Source organism: Lepeophtheirus salmonis, chromosome 5, assembly GCF_016086655.4.
Source record: "Lepeophtheirus salmonis chromosome 5, UVic_Lsal_1.4, whole genome shotgun sequence".
Lineage (NCBI taxonomy): Eukaryota > Metazoa > Arthropoda > Copepoda > Siphonostomatoida > Caligidae > Lepeophtheirus > Lepeophtheirus salmonis.
In genome coordinates, this window is record NC_052135.2 from 35,655,192 (window position 1) to 35,676,967 (window position 21,776).

The 21,776-nt window shown below is 30.3% G+C and overlaps 1 protein-coding gene across 1 annotated transcript in view; it reads right to left on the reverse strand.

Annotated features, from left to right (window-relative positions):
* The window catches only part of LOC121117319 (calcium-activated chloride channel regulator 1), a 52,550-nt gene extending 31,337 nt beyond the window's left edge, over positions 1-21,213 (reverse strand). Inside the window, exons 1-2 of the mRNA XM_040711718.2 lie at positions 21,011-21,213; positions 805-1,084 (exon numbers count right to left, since the gene is read on the reverse strand). Of these exons, the coding sequence (XP_040567652.1) occupies positions 805-1,032 (228 nt within the window). The 5' untranslated portion in view covers positions 1,033-1,084; positions 21,011-21,213. The remainder of the gene's footprint in view (positions 1-804; positions 1,085-21,010) is intronic.
* Between the last annotated feature and the right edge of the window lie 563 nt (positions 21,214-21,776).

Consider the following 21,776-nt stretch of genomic DNA (forward strand, 5'->3'; position numbering starts at 1 on the left):
GTGAATCGGACCTAAATAAGGACCTACACAACACTAGTCCCAAATGTTATTTGTAAATATTTTTGAATAAATTTACAAAAACGCCTAGAACCAATCACAGGGGGTGTCCAACCTGTGGCCTAAGCGTAATTTTTAAGTGCGGCCTACTAATAATTATCACTTCAATAAGTATTTTTTAGCCAAATTGTCACAATATCCTCAAAACGCGTAGGACATGCATAATAAGTACAAATATGGAAAAGTATTTCCCAAAATAAAGAAATTTTCAATATAAAAAAAGTCTAAGTATTTATTTTCTAATAAGCTTTTATTCGATCAAATTATGCAGCAGAGAAAAAATTTTTAGTTAAAAAAAATAACCAATCCCCCCAAAAATATAATCCTAGGGACACCCCTGAATAGGCTTGCCAGTTTGGTTTGAAATAAATATGTAATATATAGTTTTGTATTTTATGAAGCAATCTTTCATGAAATTTAATTTAATAGGTTTTGTGGCCCATTAAAATATTTAAAGTGCAATGCAGCCCATTATAATAAAAGGTTGAACATTCCTGGGCTATAGCATAGAGCGGAATTTACAGACGCTATAAAGACCAAGAATTGTGACAGAAAATTGTATTCTACGTTTCACACAGTGGGCGAAGGGGGTCGCATTGCACAAATTCGCTATGCTGTACATTCTTTTATAGTCTATATGTAACAAACAGACCAATATTATACATACAAATTTAAATAATTCGCCGGACTTGAATCAGATCTATAGATAGTTATATTTCTTTAAAGAAGAAGAAGTTCCTGTCTTACCTCAAGATTCTTCAATATTTGTGAGCATTTCTCCATAGGAACATCCTCCCGAATTTTAATAGCAATTCCAGTATATCCACCCTCAGTTTCTAGTTCAATTCGAGATCCCAATATAGTAGTAGAACAATTAAGAATAAGTTGAAGGAAGACTAAGAAGGGTGCACCACAGCACAATCGGCACATAAATGGATTTTTTCTACGCATGTTTAAGAAATAATTAAGATTCATTCCTAATGATCATGTAATGGGGTAATTCCAAGTTTTACATACTCCAATTATTCTGAAAGTAAACATAAATAAATACAATACAATTAATAATAGCAGTGGTATTTATTTCAGTGGTAAGTTAACACAAAAACAATTTGGGAGAAAAATCAAGAAAATAAGATATGTCTAATACATTTTTTATATAATATATGTTGTGTACAAGTAACGATGATTCTGTACTAGTGTGATGAATAGTTTGGGATGAAGTATTTACAGTACTTGACATGATGATTAGTTCATAATTGAATATTGCATGGATGAATGGTTTCATTTTAATAAAAACTTAAGAAATATAAGAATCCTGTTACATATCAGACAAACTGAAAAAATCGACTTTCTCTTGTTTTTAATTTTTTATTCAATATAATTTCATTTAAAGATTTTAGTGATGACTATATTATACAATAATATATGAATGATTAAATTGGCTACATAATTTATTTAATGAGTGAGATTGATCAATTCGTTATTTATTGAGATATGGAATATTTTGCAAAAGTCTTTTTTTTTTTTCCAGGAATAAATCCAATGTGGATTAAGACAAACTCCACTCATTTAGGAATTTTGCATAAAAACCGAATTTTTCAGCACCAATTTGAGCTTTCGAACTTTTTAATTGTTGGGTTTATTTGCATTAAAATTATTTTGCAAATTTCAAATTTTGATATCTATGAACCTAGTTGATAATTAGAATTGGCAATGTTGTCATTAAATGATGTATTTTAAGAGAAATAAGCTGCAGCTTGTACACACACATACAGTACACTATTTTAAAAATATTTTTCTGTCAATTAAAGCCTGTCAATTAAAGCCTTTGTATTCAAATTTCTTGGATGAGTTGAGATACTCAAGAATATCAACTATAGTTTCAACCCTTCATTTGATTTATGAGAAGATTAAGCTCTTTTCAAATATAATCTATCAATTCCTAATTTTTTTATTGGCAATATAAACGTTTGCTACCTTCAATGCAATTTGCGGGATCTTCAAAGGATACATCAGAATAATTTACTAATACATATTGACACAAATTCGTCGAAGAATACTAAAGAACTCCGGACTCAATTTTGAAAAAAAAAAAAAGTCATGCTAAATAGCTTGCTTTAATGTTGAGGGCCAGATATGTATACGATGAATTCTACTAATTCGAGGAAGAAGCATCATCAATTATGGAATGATAAGAAGAATAAGTAAATTGAGGATTTACCTATATATACTAACATAATGTTTGTTTGGAAGGCCCATAACAATTATAAAAATATAGGCGGCATACATCCGAGGTACATTGCAAATCGTGATTATCACGAATATGTACCTATTTTGAGTAGAGTACTTTCATACATATAACAAAATATGTAAGAGTAAATTGAATTGAATATTGTTATTAGAGCGGAGATTTTAAAAGGCGTAGATGCGAGTTCATACAACAGACTTTTATAGGTAAGTATCACAGTAAAAAAAAAAAAAGAAAAAAAGACATGCAAAATAATAATAGTTGAGGAGATTGAAGAAAAAATAATAAATCACAAGTTGTCTTTTAGGCAATAACTAGAGTTGTATCCGAGTATTACTTCGAACTCGGGAGAAAAACAAACTCAACTTTACTAAAGTAAACAATTTTTGAAAATTACTCAAACTTGCTCGAAATATTGTTGTTGTTGTAGGAGAGTTCAATAAAAATTGAAAATATTCGATCATTCAAATCACTCAAAAACAGTGGTGGAGTAGCACGAACTTCACAGATGAGGCAATGAGCAATTTTTAGTGACACTACGCTAAAAATAAGTATATCAAGTTAAAGGATTTTTTTAAATAAAAAATTTCATATTTTCTTTAGATTAGATTATTTTTTGGCGTTCCAAGTATTTATAAGAAAAGAAAACATAGATTCTTGTATTTTAGGAATGAAAATTTACTTTTTTTTTAAATTACCAAAATTGGTGGCCTCTTATTTTTGCCACCACATAAAATATTCATCACGGGATGAGGCATGGACTCCGTAGTCCCTCATAATACTGCCCAAAAGGACATGCAATAGAACGTTTTCATTTGACGTCACAATTTTGATGTCCTACTTTTTGGGCCCTAAAAAACCATATTTTATAACAATGAACACCTTTTTTCTTGATGTCAAAATGGGACCAAAAAATAAAATAACTTAAACGTCACTGTCTATAAATCTATTGCCTATTTTTATTATATGTCTTTTCCTAAAATGTATTTAAAATATGTTATTACATCGTTATACATTCTAATTTTCATTTTGTAGATAAAAATCAACTATTACAATCGAAAGAATAAGATATTAAATTTACTAATCGATCAAAAAAAAAAAACCCGTACAATTCTAATTTTTTTATGGATTTTCAGTACATACTACTTTGATTTCACTATTTATCTTTAGAATAAAGTATTATTCAATGCAAGTGTTAAGCCTTTTTTATGCATAAAAATGCATAAAACCATTGATGGAGTTTTTTAAAGATTGATTGGAAATTAGTCTACTTTTTAAAAGTAAAAATATGAACTTGAAGCCCCCAAAATGACGTGTCCTTCGATTGTATGATGGAATTAATGACGTCTAACTAGTATAGACGTTCCTTTCTTATTTAAAAAAATAGTTAGTGTATTAAAGAGGAGATACCACATTGGATAATATGCATGTGCTAATTATCAAACATTCGAACTCAAAAAAGTTTGACTCGAATCCAAGAACACTAGCAATAACTCACACGTGCAACTTTTTCATTTCTTCCTGAGTCTAATCACCCTGATTCTATCACTTTCATTAAATAATTTATTGTACCTACTTATACTACGTGATAGTAGTCGATACAAGTCAATCTCTATTGAATATATATCCATTGTACATAATTATATGTATAGAGAAGGTATTTTATTCAAAAAAGTAGACATAAAGTGTCTTTACATATTTATACTCCAAGGTGTGCCAAAACGAAATTACCTTACATCTGTACATACAATCAATTAACCAATAATAATAATAATCCATGAGTCAGACGTTTCCCTCTAGTCCCTAGTAGGAACAATATGTTATATCCTTCTCTTACCTTGCATGAGGTCAAGCTAATGACGAGGATGATATAATCATCATAATGAAAGTTAGTTACTTGATTTCCCCCTCACGTAGTTGTAATACTGATAACCTCTATAAAAAGTAACGTCATTTTTGTTTCCCCTTCTCGTACGAGTCTATATATAAAATTATGTATAATTCTTGAACCTATGTAATGCTCCTTTGACACGCATGTAGCCTCTTTCCCACGAGATGATGATTGTGGCAGCAACGTATGATGGGCCGTTGGTGGTAGTGGTCATCGCATCATCACGATCAATTGTCTTAACTTTGCTCACTCATTACTCTCAGGTCCCACGAAGAAAGAAAGAATAAAAACATTCTTATGTTGACCCTTTCAACTCTCAAAGGTTATGACTTTAATGGTCTCACATTTTTCATAGAGTTCTGCTCGCTCCCTTGCTCACTCACTAGGTCACAGATAAAGCATTGTTGTTATGTCTATTATATGGAGTTTCTTCTATATATGTATGTACTATTAGATAGATAAATGGAAGATGAAGAGCAGCTATAAAAATATCTTCAAATAATAATAATGTAAGATAAGGGAAATCTCATCTCAGATCCATTCCTTGCAAGCCTTTGTTTAACGTATTTACACATTATGATATTAGGATGTTATGTACAAATTGAAATCAAAAAATGAAATAAAGCAATTTATATACAGGGCGCGGCAACATAACTTCCTCTTCTCTCTTCAAAATGCAATAAATAAGATTTAACTTTTTTTCATGATACTAGTACACATATAAAATTTTGTAAATCATATCCGCTAGATGACGCTCCACATTGTCCATGCACCAAACTTCGGTATTTTAATACGCAGTGATTTTTTCATTTCTCTTTACAATTTTTTATCGAAAAAAAGTTGTGGGGACAGCTTTTTTATATGCGCTCCGTAGTATTCTTAAGGTTGAGAACCACTTGTTTAGAGGCTTCATTTGATTTATGACAAGGTTTATTTGGAACCGGAGGGCCCTTTTTCAAGAATAATCCATCAATTTCTAATTTTTGATTGTGAATATGTTATATTGTTACTTGTAAGTGCAATTTACGGTACCTCAAAAGGATATGTTGTTAATAGAAATGCAGGCTAATTCATCTAAGAATACTCTTGTAATCCAGACTAAATTTTGAGAAAAGTCATTCTATTTTTTTGTTTGTTGACGGGCAGCATGTGATATTCACAAATCAAAATGAAATTGTAATATCATCAATTGTTCATTAAAATAAGTTGCTTATTATTAAATTAGCATTATTATTGTCCACAGTTGGATTACTCCTAAATACATTCATATTAAATATATGGATGGTTTCAACACAAAAACCAAGGAAAGGATAAGTGCTCATTTTAAATTGTACACATGTAATATACCTAGCCAAAATTGATTACTCCATGGATACCTACATACATACAAAATCAAGTTAGTATTCATTTAAGGGCGTTAAAGGGAGGATAAAACTTAGGCTTTACCTAATGAATATTATCCCTACATTTGTACTCTCATGTACAAACATTAAGACCCAAAAATGTAAAAAAAATGTGTAAAATCTGCAATATAATAATCGTGATATATTGAAAAGTGATCTAATTATGTACAAGATAAGATACGTTATTAAGGAGTGCCAAAGAGGGGAAAACCATGTGTATGACTGAGAGATAAATGAACGTGATGCATTTTTGACGACTCGTAAGTATCCCCAGCTATAGATAATAGAGGTTATGGTGAACCTGTCTAATATTCTTGTGTGTTTATTTTAGTGTTGTATCGACTCGATGATTTTTCAACTCAAGACATATGTGTGGCGATAACATAAAGGCAAGCTGGGATTTTTTTGATGAAACAGAGGAAAAAACATGATAAGTTTTTTAATTCAATGAAACCCCGAAGAGGATTTCTTAAAGAGTCAAATACACTATTAAACCACTAAAAAACTGTCCTACAAGTTATTAATATGATTGATATTTGTTAAATTTTTACATGAACATATTATATATGAGTTCAATCAATTTGGTCGGGCGGTATTTGAATTTTAAATCAAATTTTAATATCATCAATATAATAAATTTCAGATGGTGATTCTTGTTCTTAAACAGCTAATAAAGGGATACATTTACCACACTGTCGCAATATTGAAAAAAAGTATTCCAGCTTGCTTTTATGTTATCACCACACATATGTTGTCAATTTATAAATGATAAAAACCACTCGAGTTGACTTCATATATTTATTAAGTCAGTTTGATTTTTATAACTAAACCTCATCATTAAAAAAATGTTCCGTTGTTCCTACGCTATTTTCTAACCAGTCATATTTCTAATGCCACTTTGCATATTTGAGGCGACAAACTAAGCATATACCGCGGTTTTGTAACGAATTTAATGTACAACATCACAGTTACTTTAAAAATATAAGCGTTTCAGTTCTTAAAAAGTAAAAAAATAAATAAATAAAGGACTTCTTTCTTCTTCTTTTTTTCAAATTTAGTATCTCTTTTTGACTTAAGTCGTCACAAGACTAGTTTACTTCAAGCAATAAACAAAAGAAAAAGTTTTGAGCACACTTTATTGCAATTATTACATATTAGTTGTTAAGACAAGAAAAAAAATAAAAATAGGTGTGCAAGTTCTGTTTGATAAGATTTTACGTAATTTAATACAATAAATAGATTCTAAGCGTGGAGTCAAACAGGAAAAAACAACAAGTAACAACACGGAGCATTGTATAATAATAAGCCAAAGAATAAAAACTTTATTATTATGAAGGCTCAGATTTCATTTTATGACTACTTCACAAAGATATTATAATTTTTATTTTTTATTCTTTAATGTAAGTGACTTCATCAATGAACAAGATTCTACTCGATCCTACGTCGTACTACTACAAAAAGCATAATATAAACTTATTACAAATTAAAACATTGATCAGTTACTTAAAAGAATATTATTTATTCCTCAAAATATTTTTTTTAAATGAAGATTTCTATAAATACGTAGGTTTTGAGTCGGTTTGATTTTTATCACTAAAGCTCATCGATTGTTTTTAGATTCGTTGAGCTATTCCTAAGCTATTTTTAATGGGATTCTTATAATATTTGAATAGAAAAAGACTTTCCCGGGAGATTGTCTTTGAACGGAGTCCCGTTAGTAAATAATATATACAGGGAAATCTGAATATTTATTTTTATATTTTAAGAAGAAAGAATAAATTTTAAACTAGTCTTAACCTAATCTTTCCCATATATATATTTCCAATTCTCATTTTATTATTATCCTATTCCAATGTAATATTTTTTATAGCCTACTTTGTATATAATATGTATATACAAAGTGGAGACCCAAAACTTGCAGTAGCATTTAATTACGATTTTATCCCCCTTATATTTATAGAACAAGGTGTCATTATACAACGAAATGGCAGCTGAAACAAAAATAAGGAAGTTTTTTTTTACCCCATGTCTCAAAGTGTAAAAATGTCTGAGCAACAACAAAAAAGACAGCACCAAGTGCGATCTCCAGTGTCAGTGGTATCTCCATCCAGACTATCTACAACATCAAGAGCCCCACATCGCCAAGAAGAACCAAAATATCTACAGCAATAATATGGTTGAATTCTGGCCTGCCTCCATGTGACGCTCATCTAGTAATGACCTCGCCCCTCGATTTTACAGTTTAAGGTGTCTTGCAGAAGAATGTATATTGCACCTATCATTCAAATTTGGATTCGCTCCGAGCCACCATCATGAAAGTGTGGTACACCATGGACACGGCCTTAATCGTCAAATGCAGCCAATTTGTTCGCCGGCGTATTGTGACTGTTATTACTTGTGAAGGTGTACATATTGAATAAAAGATATTGCTAAATGCTTAAAAATATCACAAATCGGTTTTAAGTTGTCTTTTCTTGATTCCACAAAAATCATTATTGAACGTTTTGGGCCCCAGTCTGTACAACTATCAAAATTAAATGCGGGATTTCCCGGAAAAATACCGGGAGATAAATCCTAATAGTTTCCATCCGTAGAAGGATTGAGGGATAATCGCTTAACTGCACACTTATACATATGTATACGCTTAAGTACCTTTTATAAAGATATTCAATTTAAGTACTTTTTAAGATATGATTATTCTATATTATGTTTTAAGTGAAAGGGCTCAAATTTCACAATTCTTAAGCTGAGGAAAAGCAAAGGAATTGCACAAAATAGGCAACAATCCTATTAATTCAATCTTCAAATTGATGAATTCCTCATAGTATATATATATATACATACGTACAAATAAAATAGTTTATTTGAAGAAAACTGTCCAACGGAGCGTGGCTACGACGCATATGAACATACATAATCCACTTCCTTCCGAAAAAAAGACTCTTAACCTGTTACCTACACATTTGACGAGGCAATTCAAAGGAAATCATTCTAATAAAGAAGTCAGTTGAAATACATGACCAATTTCCCCACCTGTTCCGAGATCGATGGATGTCATTAAATGTCTTTATATATACATAAATAATTTCTAAATTTCTAATTCAAGTATACATATGCAGAACAAAGAGGAAACGACACCAAGGTCAAATATCAGTATGTAAAATGAAAGAAAACGAAAATACTATTATGTACATTTGAAGTTGATTTCAAAATTTAAGCCATATTCCTATATAAATTAAATTACTTAACAAACTAAATATGTTTTGGCATTAAAATGTTTTAAAATGAGCTTTCTTTCCTTTCAAAAGTGCAACTAAGGATTCAAATAAATGAACATGTCTTACGTTAACACTAAATTTAAAAAAATAAAAATTAGAAAATTCCTAATTATTCTTTTTTTAATTAACAAATATTGGGTTTATAGATATTTATTGACATATTGCCTCGGTCAAGATACCCTCAGAAATTTTTCCTAGAATTTACGATATTTAAATGTAATTTACAATAATATACTAATAGAAATATAAGATAATTAGTTGAATAATATGAATGTAATTCACCCCATTTTTGAAAAAATTATCTTTTGTCCTATCTAACCACATATTTTATATACCCGAAAAAAAATCATCGATTTTTGAAGTCCTTATCGACCGATCGTAATAATTATGTATTAAATTAAATACAAACACAAGCCTATTGAGAGCCTTTTAAGTTCAATTTACTCTTTCGAAGTAAGTAATTAGAGTAAATATTACAATTTTTCATTTATCATACATAGGTAATTCAAGGAAACCCTCTTCAAAGCTTAATTTATCTCATTTTTCAGGGCGTATAAATATATAAACAAAAATAATAGATCCATGAGCCAATGGTGTAAATTTCGATTCTTATGGGCGTGAAGGATCTTTTATCTTTTTTTTTTTTTTTTTTAAATATTGTGGTGGGAGAAAATAATAAACTTATTATTCTTATAATACCAACAATAACAAAATTTACTTTTAAAATACACGAGTTTCTTCATCCCCATGATCAAGGGGTCACTACTTTTGGTCTTACACGAAAAACTAATTGGTTGGAAAATAATGAGATGTAAAAATCAACCATATAAGGTAATAAGTAATGCTTACGTACAAGATGGAAAAAATGGACATTATGGTGAATAATAATACCTAACTATTAGTGTTATGACTCAGCACGGCACCGAATTAATGCCAAATTTAGTCTTTAGACACACGTAAAGCTTTTTTATCCACTAGCAAAACACTTTGAATGTTAAAAAGGAAAGGAAGAATCTGTTTTTTACCAACTGTTAATTCTAGGTGTTTTGTATTTGGATAACTTTATCGATAGTTCTAAACAAAGGTCCTAGATTTATATATAAATAAAATCTTATGTAATATAAAATACGTAGAGTCAGCTGCTTTAAATCATACAAAAGTCAACTCATGAAAATATATGAAAGAAAAATATATTGAATCTTTGATTATTTCAAAAAAGCTAGTCGTGACCCAAATTGAAATCAAGACTGAAATAGGAAATAACTTTTTAAAAAAATCTTTTTTTTTTCTAATAAAAAAAGTTGTTCTATATTTATTTAATTTCTTTTCTGAAAAAACAGTATTATTATTATTATTTTTTTTTTTGGACAGTCCAACACCGAATTTCACAACAACATCCGTCCAGACCAAAGCTCAAAAGTAATATTAATGAGTTTTTAGTGATATACTACTCATTTCAGGTAAGAAATATAAGGCGTATATATTTATAAAACATGTATTTTTCATTTATGTAAGATTAAACAAAAAACAACCATATAATTAATATTAATGATATTTGTTAGAGATAAGAAAAAAAGTTTGAAAACAATAGGGGAAATAAATATGGAAAATATACATATGTATGGGTGTTTGACACTAGGCATTTCTCAAGCAAAAGAAAGGAAAAAGATCACTAGTTAAACAAGGCAGAAAAAAAAATATGTTCGAACATTAATTTTTTTAAAAGTTAAAAACAAAAATATGTTCCACCTTCAAATAATAAAAATGATAATTTGAATGCACATACCTTTGTGAGTAATTAGATACACACACCAAAAGGCAACTATTATTAGAGTTGTAAAAAATATGATTAGCCCGTTAAAAAAAAACCTCTAAAATTAACGTGGCAACCCCGAAAATTTGAAGAATGTTATGGTGGAGGGCTGTTTAACTGTTATGACGTTTTATTCATAGAGTCATGATGAGAAAAAGACGTTGACGGCGTCGTAGTTGACCAAAACATTCAAATTGAAGTAGTTACAAATAGGTATAAGTTAAAAACCTTATTTATGTATATTTATCAATATATTTTACACTTGATTATATTTTCTTTATGGAACTCTTGAGCTTTTTTCGAAGTATAGGATAACTCCATACAAAATCAGGAGTAATTGACATATAAATAGCTATAAATATTTTCCATTGTTTTGGTCAACGAAACTTTGGTTTCAAAATATTTCCTTTTTTTTGCTCAATGTAAGCCCTCTCTATATTTTACCTCTATTGTTTTAATTATTACCTACAAGCAGCTATCAGTGAAAATAAATAAACATAAATCTAACTCTCTATTTAGTAAATGTATGGATAGCAATTACTCCTGTGTCCTTCCTCACGTTTACTTCGAGTACAAAAGGGACTTACATTTATAACATCCCAACAAATCCTGAGGCTTAATCTTGACTCATTCACGCACTTAATACTTATAAGTTATTTCCTTAATAATTAAAGAACAATAAGTATTGCACTCGTTTAAAATCATATTTTTGACAATTCTAACTATTATATATTAATTAAACACAATTCATGCAGTTATATTAATAGCTATGATAAATATGAGAGACACTTGATGGTAGTTGGATTGATGCTCTGTCTACTGATATATATCTAATATTATCTGAATAGTCAAGGTAGACAAATGATAAAGGGAGAGATATTCCCTTTTCTCTTCAAATGATGATGATAAAAGGTACGGCTTTCTGTGGAGAGGGGGGAGGAGGGGGAATTCACCCCTTCATACCTGACAACGATGAACAAATATATGCACATATTGATAAAGCTACATCCCAAACGGCCCCATGAATATATACGATCCTTTCAATCCGTACTATTCGAAACATCAATACAATAAACTAACTGTTTTATTCTTTACAGATTCAATGATCTTAGGGTCTTTTCATATGACGTAATCCTTCGGAAAGACTGTTATCTTCATAGAGGCAATAAAGAAAATATTAGTGTTGTGTTCGTCCTTATTTAGGGCTTTTGGTTTGGATTTTTTTTTCAAAAATCCTCAACTATTTACAAAAACTAAATTATTTGAAAAAAAAAAAAAAAATCAAAAATCCATAGCTAATAACTACTCCTCTATAACCAGACAAGGACTAAATGGTTGTAGTAGATTTATTGTTATAATTACTATTGGATGAAAAAATGGATCTCTTTGTCAAATCAACACGGATTGGCAGCAGGAGACTCCAATTACACTTAATTTGAGTAGAAAAATTCTTCTAAAAAAATGTCATCTGGAATTTGATTTAATGAATACAGTGTAAGAGTTGCAACACATGGGCGGATGTTGTTTCATTCATATGTATGTGTGTATAATTAATTAGTCTATTATCATCATCATTCAAAGCTATTACGTACTTCTTCATCAACTCGTGGAGTGAGTAGAATACGGCTAGTGGTGTGTACAGGAGAGTTAAAAATCAATATGTATTACACATCTATATGTACATATACTTACACACAAATAATAATCATTTCCGTCAAAATATAATCAATATCGGATCCGTAGAACTTGAAAAGTACATAGACAGGTGAATTCATATTATTTGTTGTTGTTTTTTGTGTATAAACACATTTTCTTCACTTGTTCCACTTTACATCGGTTTACACAATATATATAATATCAAAAACGTGTCAATATACAAACATGCATATGTAAATGATTCTTAATTAGGAACACCCGTCTTCACGAACTTAAAACTGCCACAAAATGTTACTTAAGACCGAACCGCATCAAAAAAACGGGCTCGGACCAAGTGTCACCAAGCCAAAAAGTTTCAAAATCGTTGTTACATCTTTTTTCTTGAGGAGTGGATAATTTTTTTAAATACATATGAACAAGTGTTCGCATGTTGCAACAAATAATGCTTATTATTCGTCATAAGACAGGATATTCACTGAAGCGAAAATTCATTATTATTACCAAGTTAGAGTCATGACTAATATGTTCAATGTACATACATATACCAATATACACATAAGAGTAGGCACTTACCACTTCCCTTTTGACGTAAATATACAACTACTCCTCAGGAAATCTTTTACTTACTTCTTACAACTACATTAGTATGTAGAGTAAAAAAATAAATTACTTTTTTATTAAGTTCATTAACCATGTGGATATTAAAACAAAGAAGATACAATCTTTTTTAAGTATACATATGTACCTAAATATAACTGTTGGAAAGCAGGAATAAAAGAAAGTAGTCGTCATATAAAAATAAAAAAATGGTAGGACTGAACATTTCTACAATTACTTTTTCAGATAGAGAAACCTTTATTCCATGTATTTGTTTATGAATTATTTATTATTTCAGTATGTTTTAAAAGTATCAAATGACAAATAGATTATGAGGAGGAGTTGAGAAATCCTTTATAAACATCTAAGTGCTATTTTTGAGTTTGCGTGTCTCAATCTCTCGAAAAAAGTTACTCCACATATGGTCAGTAGCTAAAAATAAATTGCAACCAGGTGGCAGTGTAAAATGTACACACATAGCAATGAAATTGAGACCCATTCTTCTTCCTCTTCTTTAAAACCTTAATCCTTCATTCCACTAAGTAAATAAATAAATACCCATTTTGCAATTTAGAAAGAAGAAGAAAAACTAATCAAGTTGTCATTTCAAACTAAATGCTTGACAACTGATGAAGAGTGGTAGGAAATCGAAATAGCATGTCATTAGAAATTGACGTCAATCACAGTTGTTGTTCCATGACACCTGATTGCATCCATATAAATCCTATTATATATATTATTTATTTATTCATTATTTGCACCACTGAATGCAAAAAGAACATTATTCTAGATATTATGAGTAATGTTCGACACAAAAACAATCTTGAATAACTATTGAGAAAACATACACACATTTAGATATTTTATACACATATTTTGGTCAATTAATCAAATTTTTAGGGATGAAATGAAATCCTATCCTAAGCAACTACATCATAAAACCTACAATATATTTATGTTGATTTTATTCAGCTCCGATATGGCCCCTATCGACTTTAGCATCTACCATATTATTTTTTTTAAATTATGACAGGGAATTTTTGCAAACTTGACGTGTCTCCAAATAATTTATCATAATATTTTATAATAACAGAAATAGAAGATAATTAGTCTGAGAATACAAAATCTATAATACTGACTCCATTTTGAGAAAAATCCTTCTAGTTTGTTTTAGTGTTGACAGGCAACATATATATCTATACTACATACAATGCTGTTCGGTATACCGCTACTATACCAAATTGCAGTTACAACTACATCTCTGAGCCCCACCCATCTCACTGTCACAGTAAACAAAGAGGTCAAGGGCTCCAGTTCTTTTATACTAAGTAATAATCAAATTGAAAGGTTGTGTAACCATGAGGTTACCATTATATAATATAGCCTCCATGTAAATACGTACCCAGGGGCGTCCATAGGATTTTATTTTTCTGGGGAGGGTTCATTTTATTCCTAACATTTTAAATTTAAATTTTTTTGGGCGGTTCGGAATTTGACTTAAAGATTTCTTTTCTTAAAAAGAAGAGGTAATTTTTTATATCCGTTTTGTCATTTGAAATTTTTTTCCACATGGTGATAATTTTTGTCTGATGACGACAAAAATTCCTTGATTTAGGGAAGCTGAAGTACCTCCAGCCCACCACCTGTCCCCTTACCATCTCAAAAATAACTATCCTCTATATATGAAAAAAGTCCTCAAACCCTTAACGACATTTATGTTTTTATATTTTAGTCGGAAAAAGTATTAAAATACCGAAACCGCTATAGAAATATCAGTATCATGACAAAGCTACGACCTACAATATGCAAAAGCAATAATGACCATTGAATAGGGAGACAATAAGGAACGTCAGTGTGTGTAATTAACAGCTAACTCTGCATACATAGGAAACAAGAAATAACAATTATATGAATAGTACATAGATATAATAATAAGGGTACATGGAGCAACCAAAGAACGACGACGACAATACAGAACCAGAAACGACAACAACGAAAAGAAGAAGTAACCATAATGGTTCACCCCCCCCTCCCCCCTCCACTTCCTTTGTTTTTATCAAACGGAAAACAGCTGTGTATGTTATTGTTATTATTCATTACAAGCCCTTAAGGTTGCAGATTATATGAATGCTGTACCTACTCACATATTATTTTGTTTTAAATAAAGGAAATTACTGGTATACAATGTATAGTGTGATGGAACATAAAGATTAAGCTTTACCTATGCTAAAAATCCTTTGAAAATAACAACAATGGGATCGTAGCATGCTAGCAGGTAATGGAGCAGAGGAGTCTGTCAATGTGAAGGAAGAACGGAAGGACGGACCAACGAACGGAAGAAAAAAATATCTCCGCCCTTCTCCTCTTGTTTCCATCATTCAATGTGTTTTTTCCCACATCATAATATACCTAGTACTACAAACATATAATTGAGAGGATGTGACCATTCGAGAAGATAAAGAGAGGGAGATGAAAAACAGATAATAATGTTAACTGTTGATTTTCCTTTTCAAATACTCTTATATAAATACATGTAAAAAACTCATCAAGTGCTAATGGACAAACTTTTAAAAAGTAATTATTCACGAGGAAAACAATTGAGGTATATTTGCCTGTAGTGTTGTGTAAACTCGATTCAACTGGTTAATCAATTTTCAAATTTGAAAAAACTCCATGTACACTACTTCAATTCTTAATGAGTAGGTTGGATTTTTATAACTAAACTTCTTCAAATGATGTTTAAGTGGTCTGTGCTTAAGCTATTTTATAATCAATCACAATTTCCTACAAGGTTCTTCATATCTCTGAAGAGGTAGACTATCTAGGCGTATACCACGGTTTTGTAACGAATTGCACAATCTCACAGTAAGTCTAAAATGTTGGTTCATTAAGATGGTACTATTGAGTAAAGTTCATTTTTAAAAATCAGCGGCCTGTTATGTTATGATTTTGGAGGATGAAATATGACGTGATTCTGCTATAGAAGAAATGATAATATTCTATATTTTCAATAACACTCGGGAAGAGTGTATATAAAAATAATTTTATTTTTTTAAGGCGATTCTTTATAAGAGGGAGATGATATCGCAGAACTGATTTGGCAAGGAATGAAGAAAAAGAAAAAAAAGAGCAAAGGCAATGACAGTTTTCCTTTTTTAATCTCAAAACAGTTATTAATCTATACTTTTTGCTCAGCTTTACAGTTTTAATGTGTACTTTATGTATTTCACTCATTAAAAAAATCAATAAATGGGCAACTGTAGTTCATTAATTTTCTATCTATTTTCTAATTTGTTGACTCAATACTACATTTTTGAGAATCATCGTCTCTTCTGGAGAGTTACCTACTTCTTTTTATATCATTAAAAGTAAGATATAACCATCTCACAGCAGGCTGCTTTAAAAATTATGTAAAATAACAAAACTATGCGAATAAGTTTTTGAATTATTTGGTAGTCAAAAAGCTTTTAATAACAAAAGAATACCTTTAAATAGTAACAGAGAGCGAGAAAAAAAGATAGTAAATATACATATATAAAAGCAGAGACCATCACTGGTATGACAAATAAGTCATCATAAAATATTCTTATTTTTTATTGTTATTCCAGAAGAATAGAGATTTCACTTGAAAAATTTCAATTTGTCTATTATTAAGTCAAGTAACACGTAGACTTTTTGTGCCTATACATACAATGACTTCCATGCTACTATAAGTATATAATAATACGTGAACAAAACAACGACACGACAACAATGTAATGGGTCATTTTTTAGTCCTGAATAACAAATGAGAGGGGGGGGGGGAGAAATAAAGATAAAGAAAAACACCTATATTTCAAAGGCAGAGAAAACCCATAATATGATGATCCCAACCAACATAACGAAACGCCTACACTCATTACCTCACACCGTGAATTAGCAAATGCCCATAATTACAACTTGTATACCACTTTGTAGTTGCCAGCTTCTTTCTAAGAGGGAGACGTCAAGAAAATATGTGTGTAGAGCTGAGATACCACTCCTTGGGATAATGACGTTACGTTAGAGATGATTTGTATCAAAATGTCGAATCTTGGGATTTTATACATACTACAATGATAATTGATTACTTTCGTTTGATTCTATTAATTGTATTTTCAAACTGTGTTTATCTAAAGCGTTAAGAGATTAATATTCATTCAGTCGTTCTCAACCACGTTCAGAATTCGTTCTCGTTTTGTCTGATTGCGGCTAAATAATATATTAAAAAGAACAGTGGTACATGTTCCAACTGGCAGTCTCCTATAGCCTCAATAAGGAAACTTGAAAAGGAGAATGTTCATCTACGATACAATGACAGGCTTCAAGAAAATTATTATATACTTTTATTAGCAAATATTATTGTAGGTGAAGAAGAATATGAAATATTACTGATTCAAGGCGAGTGTCAAATTGTATTGATATTCTGTTAACTACTATAGTTTTCTTAGAATTTCAGTGTTGGGATTTTAGTGGGGAATCTAGAAACACAGTAAATTATGAGTGACACCCCTGATGTAGAAGGATCTTTCAAAAAAGATATATATTTCAAAAATAAAAAAGATTCCAGAGGGAAGATAAAAATAATAATGTTTCCAATATATTTTTAAAACTCTTGACAAATTGGGTCCTAAGAAATATCCAAAATATCTACCTACTACCTACCACAGAGGACTTCTCATTGTATCCCTCATCCAAGTTGTTATTAGTGGATATTACTTCTTATTGTTCAACTTCATAAAAGTTTGGTTAAGGTCATTTAAGTTACTTAAAGCATTGAAACCATGTTATATTGGGTAGGGATTAAGTAGATGTATATATATGTATAATCAATGCACAGATGAAAAAACAAACAAAAAGCTAATAGGTAATAACAAAACTATTTAAAAAAATGAGTAATGGCTATTTTTATCTTAGATGTATTCATTACGAGCATGTTGGTTTAGAAAAAATAAAATTCAAGTGGGAGGTGACGGGGAATCTTATTGACTTTTGCATTGAAAAATGTTTTTTTTTAAATCTTCTTTTGTCACAAAATAAATAGCCTGTATACCTTATGTGTGCACGCACACCCAATTTAAATGGGTTCATGAAAAACTCCATTGTGCAAGAGGAAAAAAAGGAACAGCATTGTTGTAAATATATCTAATTGTAAATATTGAACATAGATATTTGTTCCAAATGATAAATAAACGGAATAGTATTTCAGTTTGGAAAAAGAGGCAAATTATAATTAATAATTGGCTAGGACCCAGAGGGACTTTTCAGTTATATATCGGAGTGTTTGAGACTGTATGAACTAAGGGTTCTCTTCGGGTTGCACAACGACGATAAATTCCAAAGAAATTTTTTTAAAGCTACCTTTAATTCATTTATTATATGAAAAGTTGAAAAAGGGTATATTGAATTTAAGTTTTTAACGATTTATGATTTAGTGCCAATAATGACTGTAGTCATTTTACCTCATTGCTCATTGGATTGTTTAACGTCCGACACCACTTGTCTGTAGATGCACGGATATAGTATCACGCTAAAACTCAATAGAATTTTAAACGATAATTATGACTGAAAACATTATGAAATGTGAAAAATTCAAGCTCAAAGAAAAGCTTTTATAACAAGAGAATGATGCCACAGAGTAATTTGCATTTTTTGACATAAATTTAACTTCCTCTTAAAATTTGAGTTCCTCTCAGGGATTGACGGCTATTCTTATTCATCAAACAGTTCCCTATTTTTTTCCTACAATTATTAAATAAATTAATAGAATTTCACAGTATTACCTGATTCCGAAATTTAAAAATTAGTTCCCTGGGATATCGCTGTAGGACAGTTTCACAGGAAATGAGGGTACCCTTGTACGAATTAATATTTTATTCGTTTTGTCTTTTGGATTTTATTACTTAAGAGCAATAAAACGTAAAATTGAACTATACTAGCAAAACCCAGACTAAACAACGGGGTATTGCTCTAGAACTATGATATAAAACGTTGTAATGAAAAGATCCAGAAGTACTGACACTTGATCAGTGTTGATGATAGGGATTTAATTGGACCGAGGCGTCCTTCCTCTAAGGAGAGTTTTTTTTACAATATGTAACATACTCGTTATAATTAAATGCCTGCCATTCAATAGAAATAAAAAAAAAAGTAAGTAAAAAAATTACACTTGTATACTTTTCCAACTTCATTCTATGTAGCGTAGGTATGCACTGACGACTGCACACATTAATATAGCCATAGTCATAACAAAACTACTCATAATTATTTTATATAAATACATTTTGAATGATGAAACATAAAAATTACATAAAACCATTTTAATTCTCTTTAAAAATAGGAAAAAGCCTCATTTAGAAAGAATTAAGAAGTTAATCATAAAGAAAGAAAGACTTGGAATGATTAATCATTTTCTGTTCATATGATTTCCACTATTCTCTACTTTTACTATTTATGTTCAAACAATGAATACTTACTTAAGAGCTAACAATGCCTTAAGTGATTTTTATATATTTTAAGTAGTAGATAGTAGGTCTTTTTACTCCATGGCTTCATTATACATATATTTTTAAATGATTATTAGTTTGCAAAAAAGTATGATCATATGGATCCTATAATACTATGTATATATTTCCCAATTCTAAATAATAAACCTAAAAAAAAAACCATGAATAATAATTATATTGGTCAAATAACAAACACAGACAAACCAAATATTGAATCATATCGTGTGCTGTGCTTATACCTATGTAGTACCTATAATATATATAAATAGCTCTACTTTCAAATTGAAATACATTATAATACATAATAAGAAATATTTGAATAGTAATCATGAAAAGGCACACATACAATAGGGGGTTTAACTATTGTTATTGTATGTACATACTTATTTTATCTCAAATTCAAATGCTCCATAATCCTTTATTTTTCGTTTAGGAGTTTTTTAAAGCCTTCTAGGCAAATCCAAAAAATTGGATAAATTTCCCATGTAAGATAACCAAAAGGAGGGTAGGACTTGTAAAACGTACCTAGGTCGTAATGCATGTATACATTTCATCAAGGATTTTTTAATCGGCCCAAAGTATAGGTTCACAAATATGTATTGTACGTATATGAACCTACACAGGAGACTAGGTGGAACTGAAAAATACAGTAATACTTAGAGATACGAGTTGTTCAAGTGTTGGCGAAGGGACGACAGAGCCGCTTGAAGATTAAATATTTTTTAGATATGCATTTCCTATGAAATAAATTGCTCAAACTTACAATCAATTCAGTCCAAGAACGAATTAAACTCGTATGTGTATAATTAAGTAAATATTAGGCATAAATTAGCAAGGAAAATCACAGAGGAGTTGTGTGTAAATATATGATAGTTGTAAAATATGTATTTATTTTAAGAGTTTGTGCCATAATTATAAATTATACTACATCGGTATAGTGAGGAGAATTATGGTTCTATCTACAATACATAGTTTATTCACATATCCATATTGTTTGTTAGTCTAGAATAAATAAATAAAGAGATATAAACACCTTTATAGCAAACTCGGATTGATAAGGATCGCCCCCGACCTGAGTACACTTATTATTTAGGCTTTTAGAATTTGCGTAAGAACACAGACAATGAGCCACAAATTCAACTAGATGTAAAATATAAGCGAATTATAGTAAGTCAGCTCAACAATTCAAAGAGGATCTTCTTCAAATAAGGGTTTTCTTTCATTCTTGGGTATATAAATAAGAGGATTAAGTATATTATACAAAGATAATTTACAAGTAATTGGCATTTAGTGCTTCATGCATACAATGAGAGAATACACAAGCGAATAGATGCTAAGCCAAATAGGAGGCTTATTTATCAGAGAGTATGTATCATTGAGTCATCAATTCAACGTCAATACTTTTTGTAAGTGAATCAACATGTCTGTTTATCCCTTTTGTGGTACTCATTTTGAAAACCGAAATGAATGAATGATTGAAGAACAAGTGGATTCAAAAACCAAAAGGACGGAAAATATTATTATTATTACAAAAAAGACTTACTTATTCTAATATTCATGTAGCCGGAGAAACAAGATTAATAAATGATGGGAATTCAATTCGTATATATTTCCGAAGCACAGTAATAAGAAAATTATGACGGTTATTTTCTATAAATTTGCTCACAAAAATCGTTTTTCACGCACGGCAAGTGTAACACCAAATCCTCACGGTCCTTACTCACTTATATCAATAGTATAACTGATGATGAAAATGCTTGAGCGTAAAATACGGACAAAAATCCCACACGCCTCTAGAGAGCGCAAAAGAAAAGGACCATCTTTACAGGTTCCTGTGAGATATGCCTCCTTCCTCTCTTCTCTAGTGCTGCTGTAGCTACACGCTATTCTTTCCTCTTACTACACTCCCGGCTCCTCCATAGACGCACCTCCATTCTTCTTTCATTTAAATAATATTCTATTCATTATGGAATAGTTGTAGGTTCTTGAGTTTCCTAAGCATTTGTGGCTCTAATACCACTCTAAATTTGGTTAATCGTCTCTGTTACAGCATGAGCGCTACTACACATGTTTTTTATAGGATTAACTACACCTTTGTTAAGTGGCTTGTATATTTGTATTGTAATTGTATGTATGTATGCATATTATTTAAACTTTACAGGCTTCTTTAGCTTAAGAAAATGTACTTGATCACTGATGGATGGTGTCAGACTTACTATATAATATAATGTATATACATTGTACATAATTGAAAGCAGAAATGAGGACATCACTGTCAGAGGGTGGTATCAGGTGTATGTGTTGACAAT